Source organism: Parasteatoda tepidariorum, chromosome 6 (genome assembly GCF_982258835.1).
Source record: "Parasteatoda tepidariorum strain Cologne lab strain chromosome 6, Ptep-v5.0, whole genome shotgun sequence".
Classification (NCBI taxonomy): domain Eukaryota; kingdom Metazoa; phylum Arthropoda; class Arachnida; order Araneae; family Theridiidae; genus Parasteatoda; species Parasteatoda tepidariorum.
The window spans coordinates 53,288,733-53,314,019 of record NC_141760.1 but is presented as its reverse complement, the minus strand read 5'-3'; the positions used below and the strand labels follow the sequence as shown (position 1 = coordinate 53,314,019).

At 30.3% G+C, this 25,287-nt stretch overlaps 1 protein-coding gene across 1 annotated transcript in view; it reads right to left on the bottom strand.

Moving 5' to 3' along the window:
- The window catches only part of LOC107452261 (cadherin-like and PC-esterase domain-containing protein 1), a 257,524-nt gene that overhangs the window by 171,637 nt on the left and 60,600 nt on the right, over positions 1–25,287 (bottom strand). Inside the window, exons 2-3 of the mRNA XM_043040510.3 lie at positions 19,479–19,584; positions 7,289–7,439 (exon numbers count right to left, since the gene is read on the bottom strand). Of these exons, the coding sequence (XP_042896444.2) occupies positions 7,289–7,439; positions 19,479–19,502 (175 nt within the window). The 5' untranslated portion in view covers positions 19,503–19,584. The remainder of the gene's footprint in view (positions 1–7,288; positions 7,440–19,478; positions 19,585–25,287) is intronic.

Genomic DNA, 25,287 nt, shown 5'->3' with positions numbered 1-25,287 from the left:
ACTTGCATCAACACTCCCGTTAAGACAGAGAGAGGGCTGGAATGCCCTTAGGGATTAAGTTGAGAATGACAGTGAAGATGCGATCACCTTTAAGGTAATTAGATATAGAAAGAAAATATTTACAAAGGCGTTTCGAGAATGGCCCGAAACGACAAAGAAGTACCTGCATACGTGAGAAAGTTGTGGTGGCTATGTTTGTCTTAATGCTTTTGCATTGCACGCATGTTTGGTTTTTGATTTATTGCTGGAGAGGTGAATGTAAATTGGGAATTATTTAAATTGACTTCAATACTAAGGTGAGGTAGGAAATTTAAATAAGTTCAAATATTAGAAACGTTATTTAACTCGTGACTAATATTTTAAATACACAAAAAGAAGTTTTGGAGCGTGAAGAACTATACTGTTGTTCAAATTATACATAAACTCTAGGGTTTAATTTTAACGTAATCATGATTAAGTTTAACATCTTCTTAGGGGGAAGCTATACAGCAAGAAAAACTTTTCATGACAAAATTTGTATCACCTCTATTGGCATTTTAAAAAGTCAAGTTCATCTAAACCTAATCTAAATTTTAAAATTTGCTGAAAAAATTATTTCAAAACTTCAAAATAAAAACAGATTATTGCATGATTATTTTCACACTTCTTAATTCTGTCATAATTTATTTGCATTTTCATATTTTGAAATTTTTTTAGAAAGGTGCATAAATAAATTTTAAAGAAAACTCATTTGTGACGCTTTATTGATTTTATTCATATTATTATTTGTTGCCCCGAAAATCAAGAAGTCATTTTTTTACTCTCAGAAAGTTTGTTTTAGCAAATTTCGTTAAAAAGATGGTGCTTATGTCTGTCAAAACAGCAAAATAATGTTTTTAGCCGCATTTCAGACCATTCTAACGGAAGCAAAGTTTTTTTTTTCAATCTTAAGTGCAGTAGAGAACTTGACCTGGTTGGTAGAGCACTGGGCTTATGTTCAAGAGGTCGTGGGTTCGATCCCCACCGGCCGAAGACTCCCCGTGTAGTAAATGATGACTGATGCACGTTAAATCTGTCGAGTCACAAAGTCCTCCATGTTCCCATAAGAAATCATACTTCTGGGGGTTACTGATCCAAGAGTTCCCTTGTCTTCTGGATTAATTCAAAATTACATGGCTACGGAGTTGAACATTAGTAGTCATAAACCCAAAATTGGGTCGGCTGTTCAACGACGGTTATAAAATAACAAACGGGTTCAACTTGAATTTTAACATGTGATTTAATTTAAAACATCATTTAGGTTGCATATTCGTACTATATCGCAGTTAAAGCTATCGTTATTATGATTCATTCTTTAGCCAATAATTTCGATTTTTCATTGAAAGTAGGAGACTACAAAATTAAGAGAGTACATTCTCCAGATTTATGTAAAAAAATAAATAATTGAATTTGCTATAATCTTATATGATTATAACACGTCTTAATGAATTTCGGGAGTTAGACCTTTTTTTGAGGAATAGCAATAAACAAATACACAGGTCACAAACAGCAGCACACATACGAACCACATTTCAAAAATCACGAAACAAACTTCAACCACGTTTCGTCCTACGATATTTCAGAAACTATTCATTCAATTTCCATTTCATTTAAGTGAGATTAAAGATAAATTACACTTCCTACATGTAGTGTAGAAGATATTGCACACATCTATTTTTCAGCTTCCAATTCATTTTTACTCAAAAAGTGAAGAACAAGAATGATTTTTTAAAGTTCAAAGACTGAAAGTAAACTTTATATACAGGGTGATTCATAAGAGATGGGCAAAATGTTAGGAAGTGATAGTACACACCCAAGCAAACAATTTTTATCAAAGAATGCATGTTCGAAAACAAAACCCAAAACCGTTTGAGGGAGTCAGAAGTTATGTTCTTATATGATGCAAAAACACACAAAGAACGATGAAGTTAAGTTAAAGAAGCAAATTTAATGAAATGTGATTACAATAACCATTCAAAATAGCGGCTGGCAGCGGCTAAGCACGCAGTACAATGGCGAAGAAAAGATTGGCGAATATTCTGAAGCACACCAGGCATATCGCGGTGTGTTTCCCCATGCAGCGGCCGAAAGCTTGGAGACAAGTTCTTCTGCGCAGATTCAATGGGAGTCTTATACATAATAGCCTTCAGTTGCCCCCACAGAAAGAAATCGAGACATGAAAGATCTGGTGAGTGCGGTGGCCAAGCTAAAGGACCACCAAGCTAAAGGCTTACCTTCCCATAACATGCAAATAAAAACTCGCAGCGCGGTAACTCGCAACAGGAATGGTGCTTTCTCGTTTGCATGAACGAACTTTCCAAATGCGCCAGCTCTTTTGCGTTTTGTTTTCGACCATGCATTATTTGATAAAAATTTTTTGCTTTGGTGTGTACTATCCCTTCCTGAAATTTTGCCCATCTTTTATGAATCACCCTGTATAATTTAAAAACAGAGATACCAAATAGCGACTTAGCTATATAGCAAGAAATTCGATTATATCTAATCTTATACAATTAAAATGGAAATGAAAAAAAAAATATTGAGTTCTGAAGTGGCTAAGAAGGTTTTGTTTTCTTGAAATCACGGATTAGATTTGTTATTGAAGCATGTTACACAACTCTATATTAGTAGCTTTCTGTGCAACTCTCTTATTTTTACATATAATTTTAAAATCTAATAACAAAAAATTTTTTAAAAAAATTAACAATAAGCATAGCCTAATATCTGAAATGTATGTCTATACACAAAAGCAAAAGAAAAAAAATTGAAATCTTTCCACTATTTTCGAAAATATTTTTTCTATAACTGTAACAACAAATATTGGTTTTCCTTTAAAAATGAATGAAATTTGAAGATTTTCTGCTTTAATGTTGTTCAATAGTTTTCTCCATTTAAAGATTTTAACTAACATTTCAAACCTTTTGAAACGAATAAGGATGAGATAGATGAAGTCGTTACAATATTACGATAAACTATTGACTAACTTGCTCTGAAAAGTTAAAGCTGCTTAGACTTGGTAACAAATAGTTAATATTTAAGATTCAAAGTATTGGAAGTTAGTAGAAAGTTTTGATACAGTATGAAGAAAGTTCAACAAAATATTTTCTCGATATTATTGATCAAGATGAAGTTATTTGAAATTAACCTAAAATTGGAAAAATGAAGCTGAAACGTGTTTCATCGAAAATTGAAAATGTTTGAATATTTTTGAATATTTTAATTGAGAATACTTACAAATAGAAAATAGTACATAAAAATATTTATAAGATGGTCATTTTATTATACATGTGTACAGGGTGCTCACTAATCATCGTCATTAATAGATATTTTTAGAATCCTCGTCAAAAAAAAGGCAAAAAAATATGCGCAATAGATATGGAAACTAATATTTAGAAGGATAATGAAACAAACCCGCTATTGAAATCTAATGAATCACTACTGAAAAAGGCGGAATCATATCTCACTTTTTGCATATTTAACCATTTCAAAGTAGTAGTTTTAAGTTTTTATTTCGCAAGACCTGCTTTATCGATTCTCTTCAAGTTTTGGATTTCACGTAGATGAATATGGTGTAAACATTTGTATACCTTATAAATAAATTTTTTTTTATAATTAGTAAGTCAAATAATATTACGATAAGTCAAATAAAATTACAAAATAAATATAAAAAAATATATTTTTATACTTAAATTATAAAAATAATAATTATAAAATATTAGTTAATTAATAAATTATTATTTATAACAAATTATAAAATAATTAATAAATTATTATTTTATAATAAATTATAAAATAATAATTTTTATATTTAAATTATAAAAATATATTAAATTATATTTGGATAAACAAGCTTTGCAATCATGTGCAAAAGTTACGAATTCGCTTCATTAGTTCTGGAGGTTTGGCGAAATATGAGAAAAAAAGTGATTTGTAAGGAATCCAAACATATGACCGCTCTCCTGATAAAAATATTCTATTGGAAACTTATTTTCCAGACTGAGACCATCTTCATATTTTGAGGATCAAAACATCTCATATTTCATCATATATTGTCGGTATGTCTGACAAAAAAAAAAAAAAAAAGAAAAACAAAAAGGACGGGAAATACGTTTTTTTGTCTGATGAAATATTCTATGCAGAAATCAAATCCGCATATTTAAGGTTAGGTTCTTCGAACTACTAAACTGAGCCCTAGTACGCAAAAATCTAATCATAATATCAAAAGTTACAGAGAAGTTCGCTTTTTTTCGCGCACTCTCAAGTTCTCAAACAATCACCACGATATTAGAACTATATTTTATAACATTTAATTCTGATTATATTATTGTTCGAAGCGTCATATTTTTCAAGTAAAGATACTGCAATAATAATAATAATAATCTTAAATAACCACAACTACAACATGCATCTTTAAGGTCAACTGCAACATGCATCCTAAATAACTACAACTTCAACTTTTTAATACCGTACCTCACATCGCACTTCTTAGCTAAATTAAAGTACAGCATCAAAAACATTACATTTTAAATATAACTTTATGCCACGAGAAAATTAATCATCTAAGCAAAACTTCTTTTAAAAATTAAACAAGTTTTAAAACTGCTATACTAACGTACAGCATTATTCCTTGATTATAGAATCTAGCTATAGGGGTACACGAAAACAGCCTCCTCGAAATGGAGAACTCTGTCTGGTGTAGGGAATGATGGGAAATTCTGCACCTGCCACACTTCCCATTACTCTACCTGCTAAGCTATTGGTAAAGCGATCAAACCGAAAGAATTATTTTATAGTGAGTTTTGGACCCAGAGTTTTGCAAATGTTTGATATTAGACTGCTCTAAAGGATTACTCTCTAAGGAAAATTAATTTGTTCTTAAAGAAAGCTATGACTTTAAAAAAAAATGTTTTTAATAACTTTTTCCTTGAACAAATTTGAAAATTTATTTTTTTCTAATAGAAACTTCACGTTTACAAACTTAATGTAGTTATCTATAGCGATTCAAAACATATTAAAGGAGTAACATTATATTTTCTTGATGTCTCTCTAAATATATTTACAGTTACAGAAATTTACTATAACTGAACTAAGTATTTATAGTGTTTTATATCGGGCATATTTAACTGACTCGATACCATTTATGTTTGTGCGTCTTCAATTTGTTTGTTTAAAAAACAAAACAAATCTTGTTAAATAGAGGCATAAATAAATTTAAAAAAAAAGTCGTGACGTGCTGATTTAATTTATTTTATTGTCTATTGCCCCGAAAATGACCAATGCGACAACTTGAAAAATCAATTAAAGAAAAACCGTGAGACATATATAAAATATATATGATTTCCTGCGTTTCTCTTAGGAAACCAGTTATTTACTCGGAGAAAGTTTTCGAACAAAGTTCGTCAAGTAAATTGTTTTGTCTGTCAAAACTGCAAAATATATGGTTCTCCTGTTTTGTCTCATTTCAGCACATTTCAACAGAAATGCTAGCAAAGAGGCCTTTTATTGTTGTTAATGTTATTTTCAATTCGATATAACTTTACTTATAATACTTATAATACATTATATACTTTAAGCACTTCAATACTTATAACAATTTTAAGTGTGTGTGTGGTTATTCTGAAAGCATTGTTTTATGGATTTTCTCAATTAGAAACACCATTTGTAGCCAAATTTTATAAATAATTTTGAAAGTTGGCGAGAATGAAAGACCCAGTGTTCCGAAGCAGAAAGCAAATATCCAATAGTTTTTATCTTCATCCATTCTTTTTCTTATTTATTGGTTTTTTAAATTGTAGGCCACACACACACATTTTAGAGCCATCCGGTGCTAGTTACTAATACATGACTTCTGTTAATGTGTGAGGCGGAGGCGGAATTCGTATAGACTGGGATTCGAACCCTGTTCCCTTCATTGGAAGGCGAACTCTCTATCTCCTGAGCCATCGCGGCTCTGTCTTCAGTCATTGTGACGTTCTATAGAGCGTTAGTGCAAAACTCAATGGTAGTATGATTCAAAGTGCAACATTTTATTGGACAAAACCTTTTAGCCAGACCAAAATATCCGATCGCCAATGGTGATCTGGCAAGTGGAAATGTCGCGCTTTGCTTTAAGGAGTGTTGTTAAATATAAACACAACTATTTGGCACCTGGTGTAGGTGCATTTACTCTATTCATGAATTATTTTTGCCAATTTGAGCTCATCTTTGGAAATCGTCAGACAACAATGGTAGATTGCTTACAATCAAGCACAAGAAGCTTTCACCGGGCAGGATTTTTCCCATTCCACAAAAACTGAAGTAAAATATTATAGAACCTATGCATGTTTTATTTATACTATAAAATTATTATGTTCTCATAGGAAGATTTTAATAAACAATTTTATAATAGAAATATTGTTCAATTGCATCCTGAATTAATGATTCTTACTTTATATTGCGCCAAAAAACTAATTTTACTGACTCATACGTGTATCATATTTTGCTATAATTAAAAATTACAGAGTACTGGATACCAAATATGTTAACAGCTACTTTGCACCAAGTAGTATAAAAAAAATTTTGGAAATTCACTGCACCAAGAACTATCCCTGGTTTTGGTAAAGCCAAAAACTAAGAGTTATGTATGGTGTTTCACTACACGATTTTGGTGCAAAGTGTTTGCTATATTTTTGGCATTGTGATATACTATTTTTTTTTACGCTTACGGGTTGCGACTCAAAGTTGCGTAGTTAAGTTTTGAGGGCGTGAGAAATATGTGTTTTTCCCATTATTCAACACCGTAAATATTGATGAAAAGACGAATATATTTGACAGCTCAGTTGCTGAAATTTTTCCTTTCTTCAACGAAATTCAAATTCAAAATATATCTTTCAACAAAATTTTTTGGTTATGCACAAAACTGAAGTCTTTCAACAATAAATTTTAGCAACTGGAATTTCATCGTTTCTTCTTGAATATTTTTTTCTCAAAAATATTTTTTAACAATGATATTTGCAGAATATTCTTAAAAACATAAACGAATTTTAGAATCTATTCGGTTCGGGTTAAAAGCATACAAACTTTAAATGGTGTGCACAAGTAAGTAAATCAGGGATGGGAAAACAAGAGTCAACTTGGGTTTAAAAACAAGGAAGTTCGAAAACCACTTTAACGTCATAAAGAATGTTCAATAGCGTTGTTGCCAACAGTTTTACAAAGAAGCAAAAAGGTACTTTTTACGTTGCTTAATTAAACATTTTAAGTATCAAAGTGATGTAAAAAAAATCCTAACCTGTGGGCACAGTGGTTTGAAGGAATGATCCAATGTAGCTGAGGTAACAAGTGAGGCAGATGAATATAACAACTAAGAGCAGCAGGTCTCGAACGAAGCGCCATCTGGAAGGCGGACGGAACCTCATGAAAACTTTAGTTCTTAATGCTCTCTATAAAGATAAGTAAACATACATGAATAAATAAGTAAAAAAGTGATACCGAATGAAAATAACATCTATATTTTAATAATCTATAAAAATAACAGTGCGAAATTTTAAAAGCATGTAGTTGGTAAATTGTACTTTCTTAAAGTTGAGTGCAAGTAAATGAAATTCAGGAGGATTACTAAACAAAAACAGAGACATGCAAATAAACGTTTCAAATTGACTACAGCAACTTATTCCATAACTTGACTTGTTTAGAAGTGCAAAGAAAAGAGTTTATAGAGCCCCTAATGGCGACATTTCCGGGCCTAAGTAATTTCAACCCAGGTGATGTGCATTCTCTCCCCATGATATTTATCCCAACATTTACGCGATTACGATTTTTACCTTTACGCGACAATGATTACGCGATATTTGGTACTTTTGCCTTATGTCAATACACGGAAAAATGCTCTGCGTATCGCCATTGCCCAACATATAAGTAGCATATGCCTTGTGATATTGTAGTTCACGTCTTGCACCTAATTGACCATATTGCTCATTGACTGATACAATTATCATTTCCTATCTCAAATACTCAAGCATTTCTTTGTAGCTGTACTATCATTGATTTTGATAGTTCAAATAAATTTGAAACGAATTAGTAGAAAATTGTGATTTTGCGCAGCACTCAAAATCTATCTGAAGATTTCAGCATATGTGAGGAATTAAAAACAGGTAAACAAAATAAGTCTAAAATTATGACTTGAAAAACTTTATTCTAGACACTTTTAATTATTAAAAGTGTAAAAAAACGACCATTTTAGATTTTTGAAGTTCAAGAAGGTTCACAAATTATCAATTCGCTCATATTGTTGGTGTCTTGAGTAAAAATTTAATTTCGGGCACACAAAAATCTCTCTACACATAAGCTCATCTATATACATATGCATAGAATCTTGTTTCATTACTGAGAAAAACGATTTCCAATTTGTTTCAGGCTACAGAACCTTAGATGATTATGCTACTTTTGGCGAAAATCCAGCATCATAAAAAAAAGTTCATTTTTATTGGTGCATGCATATGCATAAAATGATATAAATCAACTGAATAACGATTTCCAAAAAAGAACTGTTGAGAATAGTAACGTAATTCTTTTAACTAGTGGGCTGTTCCCCCTGCTCACTAACGCTCGCCAACCCCCGAAAATTGCTACGCAATCTTATATGGTTTGCTTCGAAAACCAAGCTCGCTTCGCTCGCTACTAACTTAGGTACATTGCAAATGCACAAAATTCTAAGAATTCAAATCTATATAAAAACTTTTTTTTTTAAAAAAAGAATTATATCTTTTTAGTAAATACTAAGTCATTGAAATAAATTTAAATTCAAATAAATGACATGTAATTCGTTAAACCTATTAGAAATGTGCTATAGTATAAAATCTTAAGGCGTAACAGCACAACTGAGACTCATTTTTCAATGAATAACTAATAGCAATAATAAAACAAATAAATTCGTGATATAAATCAAAAATCGTCAAATAAATTCGTAATATATAAATTCGTGAAAAAAAGCGCTTTCGATAAAATACTAAAATAGAGATCTATCGACAAAGACTACTCACTTCTACTTAATAGTATGAGATTGCCGCAGCTGATGCTCTCTGGTTATTTCAGTCTCCGTTTTTAAAAGCGCTATATGTTGAGCCACCTCTCCTAGATTTGGCATGTGACATTTTTAGAGGCAATCATTGGTCGATTTTCTAGCGTTGCCATTCGGGGAGTTGTAATGAGGCTTTTTTTTTGTCCCCGTGTAAGAGAAATAGTAACGTAAACAAAACAAAGCAAACGTTGCCACCGGCGGAAAAGAAATACAGCAAAAATTTGGGAGCCACGTAAGAGAATTATATATATATCAGATTTGATGAGAAATTTTTATTTATGCGCGTTTAAAATATAATAAATGCATAGTTATTAAAAAAATTTCTTTTTAAATTTTGCTGCTACTTATATTTATTGGCAATACATAAATAATTTCATATAAATAACCAAAATCTATATCTATATATGTATAAAAATGAATGTCTGTGTGTGTATGTCCCTAATAGACTTCTAAAGCATCTTACTGAAAGCTATGAAATTGCCATACGGATAGTTCAAAGCACGAGGAAGGCCACGTCGATATTAGAACATTCTACGACAAACCGTTCGAGCAGGATGAGCTAAAAACTAAATGGAATTTTCTGATTAGTTAAACGTTAGCCAATGTTTGAAATTTAACGATTCAATTTTTCACATATTTTAAAGTCAGTGATAATTACTAGCTTATAGCTCTATTTGATCAAAAAATAGTTTATTACACTCATTTAAATATTTAATTATTTCATATTCGCTATGTCAGATAAATTCATTTAACATCTTCACCAAATTTATACTTTACCTAATACCACGCACTTTTATTTTATTTATTTTAATTCTTTTAAACGTGTTTCCAAAGAATTACTATTTAAGACCAACTGTGATGGAATAGAAAAAAAAATTATTATGTATTCAGAAACGAAATTAATTGGTAAGAGGTACTAATTCATTTAAAGGAAACATAAAAAAAACGAGGCCATTGAGGCTTAATTACGCCAATGATGCTTAACTAATTAAGATAATATATGCATATTGAAATAAAAGAAATAAGTTACGTACTAGAAACCAAAAGTAATGGAGAAAATGTATTTATTTGTATAGAGGAACCGTAAGAAATCGTCTTACTATCACTGACGACAATGATGCTTAATTAATGTTGATAATCTGTATTAATTGTAATAAAAAAGTAACTTCTGAACTAAAAGGCAAAAATAATTAGAAAAAATGCTCATTCGTGTTTTGGGAAACCGTAAAAAAACTGCATATTATTATTGACACTAATCCTCAATTAATTTTGATAGTGTACATTAATTTATTTAAAATAAAATAAGCTATGTGCTAAAAAGAATATGCTAATATAGGTACGAAATATTATACTGATATATTTGGTGATTATTAAAACTGCACCAATACTAAGCAGTTTTAATAATGATACTTTGAAATTAAGTGTTTTACGACCCTTCGAAAGGGATATGTACCCGAGAATATCATTTAATAGTGGTAAATTTCATCTATCATGTCGTGAGAATGCCAAGTGATGCTAAATGCATTTGCCTACTTCAATAACGTAAAGCCACTTAAGATTACAACATATATTATTAAATAACAAAAATACAATTGTTTCAGTTATATGAATTGAAAAACTTAGTAGAAGAGCCAGGTAAGTGACATGTTCAGAATGAAAAAAAGAAGTTATATCCGAATTATTTTATTGCCAATTTATTAAAAAGTGGGACTAATCATTGTTTGCTTTTTTTTCATTTACCACTGCTGAATTTGAAATAAAAATCATTCAAGAATATTAAAAATTAATATGGATTATATATGTTAAGGTAAAGGATTAGGTATGTTAAGATAAAAGGAAAAACAAAAACAGTTCTGTTGCATTAAACATACCTATATTGACGCAACCTTTTAATATTATTTTCTATAATTCACCAATTCCTCTAAAAATGTCATTCACCCGGTTTTTCCATCAAGTTCTTTAATTGTGTCGGTATATGCCTTTCAATTTTGAGCATGATTGCGTTGTGTTTCTGAGTACTGATTTATTGATTCTTTTCTTTTTTAATTCCTTCCGCGCAAAGAACTGGTCTTCAGCTAGTGCTAAATAAATTATTGATTACTGATCGGACATGAACATAGTTATAACTGGTAACAAAAAATTCCTAACTCTCTCAATCACTATGATATTTTACGGAACTCCATGTTCCGCTGAACACCTTTTTAAGAACCACTGCTCTAGTAAATTATCTGAATTCCTTACGCCATGCATTGCATTTGATTGACTGTTACAGCTGATACGGTTTTTATAATATTCCTTTGCATCATTATTTCTCTTCCTTTCTTATTGGTAAGAATGCCTGCTGTTTTTGTATGCCGGCAAAATAAATGAAAAATATATGTTGCTCTACTTAAGCATAATAAAGGAAAATTTAATTTCAAAAATACAATGAAAAATAAAATTTTTCATGTCAGAGTTACTTGATCTGAACAGAAAGTTTTAACAGTTTCCAGTATATTGTTATTTGTGGAGCACTGTATCGCAAAAAGCACTGTATCACAACGAGTACTATACATCACCATATAGAACTTCTTAAAGAAAAACCAACATCAGATAATTTTTACATGTTCCTTCCAACTAATATTTATTTAAATTTTGTAATCAAATTGAAGACTTCTTTAATCAAATTTTTATTGTAAAAGTTTCAATAGTTTCAAAACGACAAGCAGGTTCTTAATATTTTTATATAGCAGTAATTTTGTGGATGATCCCTCAATTCACTATTTTAAAATTTTATGATGTTACTGTATGCTCATTGTTATCAATCATTTTTAATATTATTTGAAAGGGACGTATCAATAAATCTGAAACTACCAAACCCCATTTGTTACTGTATTTGCTGGAAACAATAACTAAAGGTATGGTCCCTGAATTCTTCATCACAAAAAATTGATAATGTTACATTGATAATTGAATCTCTTTTTCATAAAATGACTGAAGTTCCAAAAAGTTGGACTAAATAAATCGTGAGAGTAAGGCTATATTTCTGAACTAAATATATTATTAGTGAACGGTCCCTAAGTTCGAACAATCAAATTTTGTGATTTTTACTAGCATTTTAAATTAAAATAGTTGGATCAAAAGCCTAAATATTTTGATTCTTTAAATCAATAATTTTAAAATTCTTAATTTTAAAATTCACAAACAAACATGAGGAATATCACGACATAAAGCTAAATATAAGGACAAAGGAGAAAATATTTATTATCAGAAAAATCAGAAATATCAGAACAACTACGACCCCTGCCTGAAAGAAGAAAAAACTAATTTAATTTCCAACACGCATTAAGAAATTTAAATTTTTATTAATGTATTTTTGTCAAATATTCCTCCAAGATAAATAAATTATTAGCAAACACTATCAATTTTAATATTTTTTTCATGATAAAATAAATGACAACTATACATTGTTGACAAAACGAAATAAATAATAAATAATTCCCAATGCTATTTCAAGTGTAAACAGCTCGTGCTATATATCTTTTTTTAATTTTGTTAATAAAACATTTGTGCGTAAAGGACAGTTAGATCGATTTTAATCATGCGAGTTACATAACAAATATTAAGATGCACTTTTACGAACCACTTTCCTCTTCACTGCATGTTTTAACCCTCCGTCTACGAGAGCAAAAATGCATGAAAATCCAAGCGACGTTGCTGTCAATTCGCTATCCGCAATTTGCCTAATCACGCAAAGTTGCGTGTTGCCACTCAAAACGGACCGATTAATCAAGCACTTCTTTTAAAACATCGAATGAGTACAAAAATTTGCAAATTACTTAAGCTTATGCGGTTACCAGTTACATCATGAGTCGCGAATTTAGACAAACACCGTGAAGGATTATTTCTGCGTCAGAAATTTTTATCTTTTGTGAGTTTATAAATAATGGAAATTTAAATTGAAGAAGCGATTATGTAATATATGAGAATTGCTACTCTGAGAAAAAAAAATATGACAAAAGTTACCGTGTTTCCGACTCTAAGGAAACATAATAAAAACTTAATATTTTTATCAAAGCGCTTCGGTTATGATTTTGGTAAAAACTAGAAAAAAACATGGTTTTATAATTTATGATAAAATTTAGCAATTTTATCACGGTACTTTAGAATATTTTTTTTTCTAAATGTGTTGTAATAAGAACTATAATTTTGAAAATCAGAGTTTCCGGTAAACCATATGAATAGAAAAATTTCCAAATGAATGATTTAAATAACATATATCTTGGCTTTATTAACCAAAATGTTTTTATTATGAAGAATTCCCTTTTTTTCTATTTAAAAATGTCATAACCATACAGTAATTTCGTCGGAATTCTTTTTCTCCTGTATTTGAAAACTATTAATCGAAAAATTCAAACCGTGATATTTGCAAATGCCGTGATATTGCGTGATCGAACCGTGATATTTGCAGAAACCAATTTAAGAAGTATTATTATTAAGCAAGTGCCGACCGGTCTGTGTAGGGGGCAGGGAACTGACCTTGCATCAGTAAGGTTCTGGATTCGAATCCTGGGCAAGGCCTGGATGTTCTTTCCTTCTCTGTACTATCTGTCCTCGCTGTGGGAGCGACGTTGGCCCACCTAATATAGTGCCCCTGAAAGAGAGGCCAACAAAATCGCCCTGTAAATGCCTGAATTGACGGATGTTAACACAGGTGGGAATTTAAAAATATATATATTAAGCAAGTAGATTTTAAAGACTTTTAGAATAAATAATTATAACTTTTAGAATAAATAATGTTAATAACTTGTATTATATAAGTGGTTCCAATTAAACTTTACGATTGCTTCACATTTATTTCTGTTTTGTTAAGCAGAGTATTGCATCAAAATTAAATCTATTCAATTAAAAGATCACAAAAAATTGTTTATTGTATTGATATAGATTACGTTTAAAAAATTTAGTTTCAAATTTAATTGGGATAAAATTTAAAGATCTTAATTTTTCACAATTACTTTTGCAACTTCAACTACAATCTAGTTTTTGAAACAATTATTTAATTTTTAGTTACTCTAAAAACTCGCTCAATATTTTTCAAAGATATATCATTTATCAATACTGCAAAGAATTAATTTTAAATAAAGCTTTAGAATTTTAAATAGATATTCTGTGTTCATTAGTATAGTAGCATACATTGTCTGAACATATTCTTACACGAAATTTATCATAAACGTAAACATAACCCACTAAAAAAATAAATATAATTTAATTTGATAAATATAAAACGGTGACTAAGCCTTTATCAGAAAATCTTGCCTCACAATTTAATGTAATGAGAATCCTTTATAATTTAATAAATAATAAACATCTCATCAACTTCTGAGCATTTCATTTTAAATAATATTCAAAATAATATAATTGAAAAATGTAATAGTAAAAGAGAATAATATCAAGAGGTTGTGATAATAAAATATTGCTTATAAATTTCTTTAAACTAGGATAAATGAATAATTATATTATGTTATTATTTTTATTAGTTATATATTTTCAAGAATCAAATATATTTAAATATTCTATGTATTTTTAGTATAATATCAAGAGAGCGTCAAAACGCTATCTTATACTTCATAACGTATCAACGATTGTGATTGTTTGCTGCGATTCCTTTAAGATATTTCACCAAATGCCGCCATTTTTAGTGTTGAGGTGAACTAATTTTATTATTATATTTATTTATTTATTTTTTATTGTTATAAATTTATTTACTTATTTATTCATTTTCTGTTTGCCTATAAAGTAAATAGACAAACAAAAAATGAATAAATAAGTAAATAAATTTATAACAAAAAAAAATTATAAATAAAAATAATAATAAATATAATAATAAAACTAGTTCACCTCAACACTAAAAATGGCGGCATTTGGTGAAATTCGTGAAGCTTGGACAATGACAAAACAGGAGGATAATTGTATCGCAACAATTGAGAGAAAGATTTTACGGAGTATACTTGGTAGTGTAAGTGAAAACAATAACTAGAGAAGGAGATTTAACTTTGAACTGTACAAGATTTATAAACAACCTGATATTATTAAATACATAAAAATAAATAGAATGAATTGGATGGCCCACGTGATTCGAATGAGTGATGACAATACAATAAAAAAGATACTGCTTTTTAGACCCACTGGAACAAGAAAGCGGGGAAGGCCGTGGTTGAGATGGGCTGACTCAGTGGAGTCTGATTTTCTCGCAATTAATGAAAAGAATTGGAGATCAAAGGTGAATCAGAAGTCGTCATGGAGAAATCTTCAGAGGAAGGCTTTGGCTCACATTGGGCTGTCTGGCCAACTATGATGAATGATGATGATTTACTTGACAAACATATTTTCATGCGTATTAGAATCTATTTCTGGTTCATTGCAAAAACACTTCATTTAAAAAACAAGCACATTTTTAGATATATATTTGCATTAACTCCCTCAAAAAATCGTTATTTTGGCTTTTTTATATGCTTTTATACGCTTAAAGTACAGTTCTGTACTTAAAAATGTATTTTTTTTACCTCAACACCAAAATGGTAACAACTACACACCAAATTTTTTTTCATTGTATGTATAATTAGGCATTATGAGTAAATAGTAACTCTTTCTCCTCTCTCTGAACTTATAACTTATTTCATTAAATAACCATATCTTTAAATAAATAAATAAATGAATAAATTAAAAAAATGAATAAATAAAATAAATAAATGAATAAATTAAAAAATAAATAAATGAATAAACTTAAAAATAAATAAATAAAATAAATAAATAAATAAATTAAAAAAATAAATAAATAAATAAAATAAATAAATAAAAAAAGTAAAAAAATAAATAAATAAATAAAATAAATAAATAAGTAAATAAAACTTCTAAGGTGCAAATTTTTCTTATTTGTTCGTTTAGTTTACCTGAGTTCTTTTAATGGCATACGCAGAAGCATACAAAAATTGTGAAGAACGTAAATAAGTGGAGTAATTATCTGTCTTGGTATTGATTTAATTAAAATAACGGAATTTTAAATTATAGAAACTTGGTAATATGGAAATGTTGTAATGCATCAATATCCCTTTTTAATTTAAAAAAAATTATCTGCAATATCAAAATTATGTTAGTAATTTCTCTTAAGCAAACGTACAATTATATATAGAGTGCCAGTTTTGGTATCCATCTAAGTTTCTACAGTTGGTAAAAGTAATAATTTAAACAAAAGTTCTGAAACAAGTTTAATTCATATTATTCTAGTTCAAATGCTGTTCATAATTAAAATATTTATTTATGCGATAAACTTTACTGAGCAATCTTATTTACCGAAGTAAATCGGGTAGGAATGGCAGAGATCTTGAAGTATTTAACTCTCGTTCGATATAGGAACCAGGTGGCTTCACTGAGAGAAAAAAAAAGGTAAAAACTAAAAGAATATGGTAAAACATGTACTTCTGAACTCTCACAAATTAACGATGGAAAAAAATTGCACATTTTTAAAGAAATGTTTAAGAATCATTCTGATATGAAAATGTTATTGATGCAGGTATTTAAATTATTTTATTTATTTATCGAGTTGCGTTAATCACTAATAGCAGTAGAACTATAATTTCTTCAAGACACGAACATCCAATTCGACATGCCTTTCTTAATTATGATAAAACTAAAGTGTACTTTTAAGAGTCACGCCAATTCCGGTTACCACATAACAATCTCGGTTTTCAACAGAGCTTGCGCAAAATCTACGTAAAAACTACGGACGGAAACGCGCACGCTTCAGTACGTAGTTTTCGACGGACGGTGTATAGAGAATCGAGGTTGATGTACGGAATTCGCCAAAAAGGTTTACAATACTTTTACACAAACGCTGAATTTAGAAAATGTTTGCTGTAAACAGCGAATTCTCAAAGATACTCTAAAAATCTTATTGCTCAGGATGGTAACAAGAAAGGAAATATTTAGAGAAAGATTGAAGAAACAAATGTTTTTATCTAAGCCCAATCTACCAAAATATAATTGTAAAATAAAGAGAAAATATGTAGACATTAAAACTGTTCAACTTATAAAAAATCTAAATGAAAGTTAAAATTTTCCAAATTTTCTACAGAATTATAAAGCATTTGACCCCACTTAATGAAATTTTTCCTGGTTGTGGCCATCTTACTACTGTTTGTTGTTTGCCTTTTACATGCATCGAACTTAGAGCAGCTTTATATTCATTTTAAATGCTCCCATACGAACTCATTAATCAGCAATTTGTAATGCAATTCTTTTTCTATCATTTATTACTTAAAAGAGTGGCGCTACTACTTTTCTGACACTACCAGACGTGCGTGTCCTTAGGGCAGCACGTCTGGTAGAACGCCACTCCACCACGAAAAGATTCCAAGTAATGCGTGCAGAGTAATGTCATATCCGATTAAAAAATCACGATAACAAATTGAAAAATAAGGCTTCCTACATACTAAATATACATAAACGTAACTAGCAAGTACGTTACTAGATTCTGTCCTTCCACCCATAGGTTGGTCTTCCTAGATACTAATAAGGCTTTTTCTATATACTAATAACTCTTTCGTACTAAGTGAACATAAGTCTATGATGACCTATTTTCCTGTCCTTTCACCCTTAGGGTGGTCTTCCTACACAGTAGTAAGACTTTTCCTACATACTAATAAAGCTTTTCCTACATATTAATAAATCTTACGTACTAAGTGAACAAAAATCTATATCCCATTTCCCTGTCTTTTCACCCTCAAGGCATATAGATAAGGCTACCTAGATGCTAAGTGAACATAAATTTTTCCGCCGGTGCCAGGTGGTACAGCGGTCAGAGTGCCTGACTGTGAAGCAAATGGTTACGGGCTTGAATCCCGTTCAGGGCATGGATGTTTCTCTCTCTCTGTGTTGTTCTCTGTTGTGTGATGTGTGAATGTAGCCCATCCTATATACGGGTATCAGTGGCGGTGTGGCGTGGGTAATGTTTCTCGCCTCCGTGACTTAGATTTACAGGTGCCTACTGGGCAACGACAAATGAGCAACAATTCCGGCATTTTCCGAGGTGAAGACCGAAAGTTCAGTGCCTGCCGTAAGAAAAAGAAAGAAAAAACATAAATCTATCATAATTTTTATCTCTCTATCCCTTCACTTCCATGATTGTCTTGAATCTCCATCTTCTAGTATTTATTATGCTCAGAGTAGGGGCAGTAGTTGATCATACAAATGTTTGAACTATAAAAACCATAACTAAAAACACCTAATTGTCCTAAGGAAAAGTTTGTTGGTATTTGGCCTTACAGAAACTGTTGAAAATGATATTGAGTTTAAGAGATTGAGAAACTATTCAGATTAAGTGATTTTATTTTATTTTATAACCATCGTTGAACAGCCGACCCAATTTTATGGGTTTACGACTACTAATGTTCAAGTCCGTAGCCTTGTAATTTTGAACCCAATCCAGAAGACAAGGGAACTCTTGGATCGAGTATTGGGAGAAATTTGCCTTCGTGGAGGACTTTTTGATGGAGCTAACCCGCAATTGCGTTACATGGAGAGGAAGACCACGAGAACCTACCATGGTTAGCCTAACGGCAAGGGGACTCTAACCCATGATCCGTCTACCACTGAGGATATTTCACATCAGCACTATGGTCGGTGCAAGCCGGATGCGGAATTCGTATCGACTGGGATTCGAACCTGGTTCCCCTCATTGGAAGGCGAACGCTCTATCCCCTGAGCCATCGCTACTCAGAGATTAAGTGATTTGACGTAAGAGTCAACACTGTTAAAGAGATTTAGCACTCTCACGTGGCATACCGTACGTTTACATATTCATATTCCACTTAGCTCATTTTTTTATTTTTAAAACCATCTCAAATTTCTACCGAACTTGCACATGGGTGCAGGATTCTACCTGAAAGTGCATTTATTTATAGGTTTATCTTATGTAACCTTGACTAGGAATCATCACAACTTTACTTTGCTTTTTCTGCTCTACTTTATTATATTACTTGTGACACTGAACTGTAATTCCTTTAAGTATTAAAAATACACATTTAAAGTAATTTTGAAAGACATTGCACGTATTTCAGCTAATCGGCAATAATGTTTGGAAGTTTTTGATTTAAACAAAACGTCTTCTGCAAAAATGAGATGATTAATTTCAAACCCCAAATTTTTTTTATTAATCGAGATAACATTGGATAACTCAATCTTTCAATCAAACAAAAATTTTTAAGTTTTTTTCTTAACTTCTACGCCAGCAATTTACGTCAGTAGCTTTCTGTTTAAGCGGTAATTTCTACTAATTACTTCATTATTTTTCCAACTGGTGGTTCCGGAGAACTAAATTGGAAACGATTATTGATTTTCGATATTTAAAAAAAATCAAATTACTCACCAAGCGTTGAGGTGCAGTTCTCATGGAGCGTTAATATTATCACGAAGAGTAGGCTAGCAGCCCCATATGTTCACCCTCTGAGACCAAATGTTTTCGAGTCCAAAATCTAAAAAGAGAGAATAGAAAATTACTAATATAGAAAGTATAAATACTTTAAATAAATTAAAATAAAATAGAATTGGAATTTTAGAATCAAACTTTTTGACGTTATTAGTATAAAAAATATGCATATATTGTAAATCACAAAATGTAAGAAAATATAGAAATCAATAAAGAATGATTTTTAAAGCATTTAATTTCAATCTTATTATTTTTTCTCATGAGCACTGAAAATTATATTGACTGGTAGTTGCAATTTTTTACAAATTCACAAGCAAAATTTTAAAAAGAAAAATCATTTTTAAATGTACAGCTTTAGAAATTCACAAACAGGTTTTTAAAAAAATTACCGTCAAGCAACATTATATATATTCGTTATATTTTTTATAAATAACTTGAAGTTATACCGGTGCATCTAAGTTGTAATCTATTTTCATATTCATATCTCTCTCCAATCTAAGTACAAATCACCCTTCTATTTATGGACATACTTAAGAAATTTCTTGAGAGAATTTTCGGGAAATTGACACCTCGAAAATTCTAAAAGCATCCAAAACGAAAAACCGGAAGATATCAAGAGGAGAGAATTAGCTTATAGCTTACATCGAGATTTAAACTTAACGGATTAAAATGAAAGTTAACAAAGTAAAAGTACTTAATTGGGTATAATATGAAAAAAACACAATTACTTCGATTTAGTAGGAACAACATATGACGCAATGCTAAACGAATGGAATTTAGTTGTTGTTTATTTAGTTATTGTTATTAGTAGTTGTTATTTGTTTTAGTTGCTGTTGTTTATTTAGTTGTATTTAGTTTCAATAACTTTTCTTTATAATGCAATAAAATCTGGCGAGCAGCTATCTAAACGATCGAACACTTCGTTTGTTTATTTGTGGCTTGAAGTTAGGCTCGCAGAAAATGCCGTTCATGGGTTAAATTTAGTAGGAACAACACAACCTGTGACGTAGGCTATATTATACCCAATTGAGTAATGGATAAACTAAAAGAGGTAGAGAAGGTGTGATGAACATCACATACCTGCCAACTTTTACGCATTTGGCGTAAAATTTTATTTTTATATTTAAAGTGGTAGAAAATCTATACTATTTTTCTCTTTTATAAACTTAATTTTTACATGATTTTAATCACCACTATTCTTATGAAAATTGAGCATATATATTAATATGTGTTACTATCATGATTGTCAGCTTAAGCTTTTTCAAATACAACGTATTTTTTTGCTTAAAATTGAAATTATAATTCCATTTTTGTACCACTGGGAAAAACCATAATGGAAGGGATTAAAAGCTGGCAGGTATGACATCACAATTAATTATATACAATATTAGTGTATAAAGTGCTTATATGACTTTCATTCACTCGTGGAAAAGATATCTGGACAATTACTCTTTAACAAAGATTTAAAACAAGTATGAAAAGATATTTACTCGGTACTACAAAAATGAATCAAAAGCAACTAACACAGATATGGCAACAAAAAATAGTTTTAGGAAAAGAGTAAGAAAAAAAGTTTTCGATGACATCCAGAAAATTAAATATTCAAACTGGCAATAAGCTGGCTGTATAGCTCAGAAAATTGTCAATCTCTGACTTATACAACATTTTAAGCTGATATCTTTGTGACATCAAAGGCCCAAAAAAAGCAACAAAAAATAAGGTGGTCTCACGAAATTAGAAAAAGAACAGAAGGTGTGAATTGAAAGGGAAATAAAGCATCTCTACTATTACGGTAAAGTTAGGCGATGGATAGCTAAAGTTGGTGATCTTAATGAAAATATTATGATGGATTAAAATATATAACTTAAGCATTAAATGATTAAAGTTAATATTTATTTGCATAAAATAACTCTTCAGTTCAACTTTATTGATCTACCGGTACATTGGTTCTCATATAGCTTCCTCATCAGCTTCCTCCTCAGTACCGATTCAAAATACTCAATTTATATTTCTCGGTACTGTAACTAAAGTATACATCAAGCATTGGAATTGATGCAAACTTCTTTTATTTTTCTCGGCACACATTAACGATAATGATGTAAATTAAACTTTGTTCATAAATGATACAAAACTTTGTTTCAGATGCTTTACATTTTTTTTTTCTCAACAGGTTGACAGTTTTCACTTTACTGAGACTGCACATTTTCTAAAATTGAAAAATAGAGGAATGTAAAAAAAATCTGAAATGGTCAAAAAATAAGTGAAAAAATATGAACAAAAATCTTTCTGAAATAAATAATTTTTCTTATTCAATTCCCACTATTAGCTTACACTCTCTCTATATATGTTTATATATCTTGTTCAAATTTTCAATCGTTAATAAAATACTTATAATTCATCCACTCGAGTTTAAATACATTTTTTTAAAACTAGTAGTGGATGACACTTGATGTTAATACATCTTTTCAAATATTAATTAATTAATTAAATTTAAATAATGAATTTTAGTTTTATATGACTCAGGTTGAAATATGCCTACTAGCAAGAATCAAACCGTTCATTAAAATAGAAAGCGACTAAACAGTAAGAAACAAAAATAATAGTCCAACACTATATATAGAAAGGAAAATGGAATATTGCAAGGAAATTCTCTTTCTATTTTGGCACTTAATATTGTGATTCGGTCATATGTATATACATATTTATATTAATAGTAATTACATAATAAGAAGTAGCTAAAATAAAAATTTTCTTTGTTCACCTAAGTAGAAATTGACTTTAATAAATGCTTTTTTTTAAATATTACTTGTTAGTCGTTACACTAGGAGACAAGGTCAATTTTTAAATTATAATTTTTAAAATCATTGATATAAGCGGGAGTTAAATTTAAACAACACAGATAATAAAGCCTAATTATAATGTGAATATAAAAAGAATAGATGATTAAAAGGTGTGGATTTTCTGACACGAAAAGAGACGAGTGTTTTTAGTGTACTTAAAATATTTTTTTATTTATTTAAGATGGTGCTGAAGTGCTTTTCGCGAAAAAAGGAAGAGACATTCTAAGCGGAGATGATAGTTTCCAGGCAACAATGTATATATTTTTTTAACTTTAATGTAAAGTAATCCTAAAAATAATCATCGGTCTAGATAAACAAAATTTAGCGATTTGTTTAGTTGATAATACTAGTACGCTGTGAAGAAATAGGTTTCAACATTTCAAAAATGAAAAGTGATAAGTAACCAAAATAAAAAGGGATGTACACTGTAAAAAATTCCCTTTCAAATTACGGTAAAAAGTACCAGCTTTCTAAGTGCCGGTACCTCTTACCATGATTTGATCCTGAGTACAGGGACTCAGGATGCCGGTATTTTTTTTATCTTTAAATCCATTTTTTACCAGAACATGTTATGAACAAAACTCTGATAAACCGTAATTTTTACAGTAAATACTGTAAAATAACTGAATTACTCTAATTAGATAAATACTACAGTAAAAATTAAATTATAATATTTTGCGGTAAAATGCACCCAAAGTGCCGGTACTTTAGATCGGAATTTTTTATAGTGTAGTGCGAAATCAACCAATATTGAAGAATTGTAGTTTTAAACGTTTAACCAGATCAGTAAAACATCGAACCAAGATTAAAGTTTGACTGTTATTCAGCATTAAGGTCAAAAATAAAACCAAGATTAGTTATGCTTTAAACCAATATAACGGATTAAATTTCATCGTATCAACTTTCAAAACCGAAATGAAATTTTGTAAATTTTTTTCCTGATCTTCAGGGGATAATTTATTTTCATCTTCATTATAGCATGAAAAGGATTTGCGCTATATTGCTAGAAATATACAGGGTGTTTATAAAGTCCCGGACCCATTCTGATGTTTAATAACTCATAAAATAATAAAGATAGATTAAAATTAATAACATAAATGGTTAGATAGACTCAAAAAGTTTCATAACCCTTGTCAATGAACTTCCACGTGTGCCCCCTTCGTAGCACGGAGAATATCAAGTCGATTGTCAATTTCACGCCAGGTAGCGGCAAGCATGTCGGCATACACAGAGGCTATTGTGGCTGTAATTCTGGCTTTTAGGTCACCAATGTTCGACACGATCCTCCTGTAAACATTGTCCTTTATAAATCCCCAAAGAAAAAAGTGCAGCGGCGTTATATCAGGCGATCTGGGTGGCCAAGGAATTGGACCTCCTCGCCCAATTCATCTTCCTGTCTCATCAGTCGTCGGTATCATCAGTCGTATACTTAGGCATGTTGGAAAACTTCGTATTTCCACAACTAGAAGAACTTCAGCAACATGTCTTTTTGCAACAAGATGGTGCACCACCTCATTGGGGTATCATCATTCGTAGTTCTTTGAATGACCATTTTCCAGGAAGATGGATTGGGCGAGGAGGACATGCTTGCCGCTACCTGGCCAGAAATTGACTATCGACTTGATATTCTACGTGCGATGAAGGGGGCACACGTGGAAGTTCATTGACAAGGGTCATGAAACTTTTTGAGTCTATCCAACTATTTATGTTATTAATTTTAATCTATCTTTATTATTTTATGAGTTATTAAACATCAGAATGGGTCCGGGACTTTATAAACACCCTGTATATAAACTTATGAAAATAAAGACACATAATTTATTTGATTCAAAATTGCTTGCTAACATTTTCAAGATTTTTTAAATACACATGGGGTTATGGCCTCTGTATCCCATCATTTGTCTAAGCCCCCCCCCCACTCTTTTTTAATCACTGTGTTCTTTATATTAAAATCATTTTAAAAAATGCATACTTAAATTATATTAAAAAATTAACAAATACTGTTTATTCTTCTATTGTATCAAATGCAAATATTATTGCGATTTTAATTTTGTTTGTGTATATATTGACTAATATACTACTCAATGCAACATACGTTTGATTCCATTTTAGTTTTCAATTACAGTACCTAATAACAAACAATATATTAAATTAAGAATACAATCAAACACCAAAGCGTTACTTAGGACAACTATTATACAATTCTCTTTACAATTGCACCCGAAATTCCAAAACTGAATTAAGGAAGAAAAAAAATTAAAAACTGAGTTTTTTTCGTTCTTTGAGAATATACCTTCTCCTATCATCTAACCGCCGAAGCATATATTTACGATCATGCGAGTTCTTTAGAATTACTTGATTAGACGGGGAAAAATCTTTTAATTAAGAATCTACTGCATATTCATTAACTATTGTGTGGATGCAAGGAACAAAATTCTTCAGCCAGAAAAGTAATTAGATGTAGCAAACAATAAAATGAGCAGATAAAAGCGAAAATTCCACAAAAATATTTTCCTCCCCGCCACCATTTAGTCTTCGATGATTTTTCGCGGCATGCCATATATATTTAATTCTCTTCTTACAAAGTTTTTGGCATCATCTAAAAAAATTATTTTTTATGTGTGTATTAATCAAAGCCCTTTTGGGAATCGTGTATGAAAATGCGAAATTCCTTGAATATGTATAAAGGCTGAAAAAATATGCATATAAAAAGCAAAAAGTAATGAAATTGAATACAAGAGAAAGGGATAAAAATATTGATTTTGATAAAAAGAAAGCAATTTATTTTTTACCATCAGGGAGTAACATTTCATCGTGTTCTAATTTTAGCTTCCGCCATTTTCTCTTCTTTTTTTTTCAAAAACATTATTTTTATTTGATATTTATAGTTTATGCAGTTAAGTTTTTGT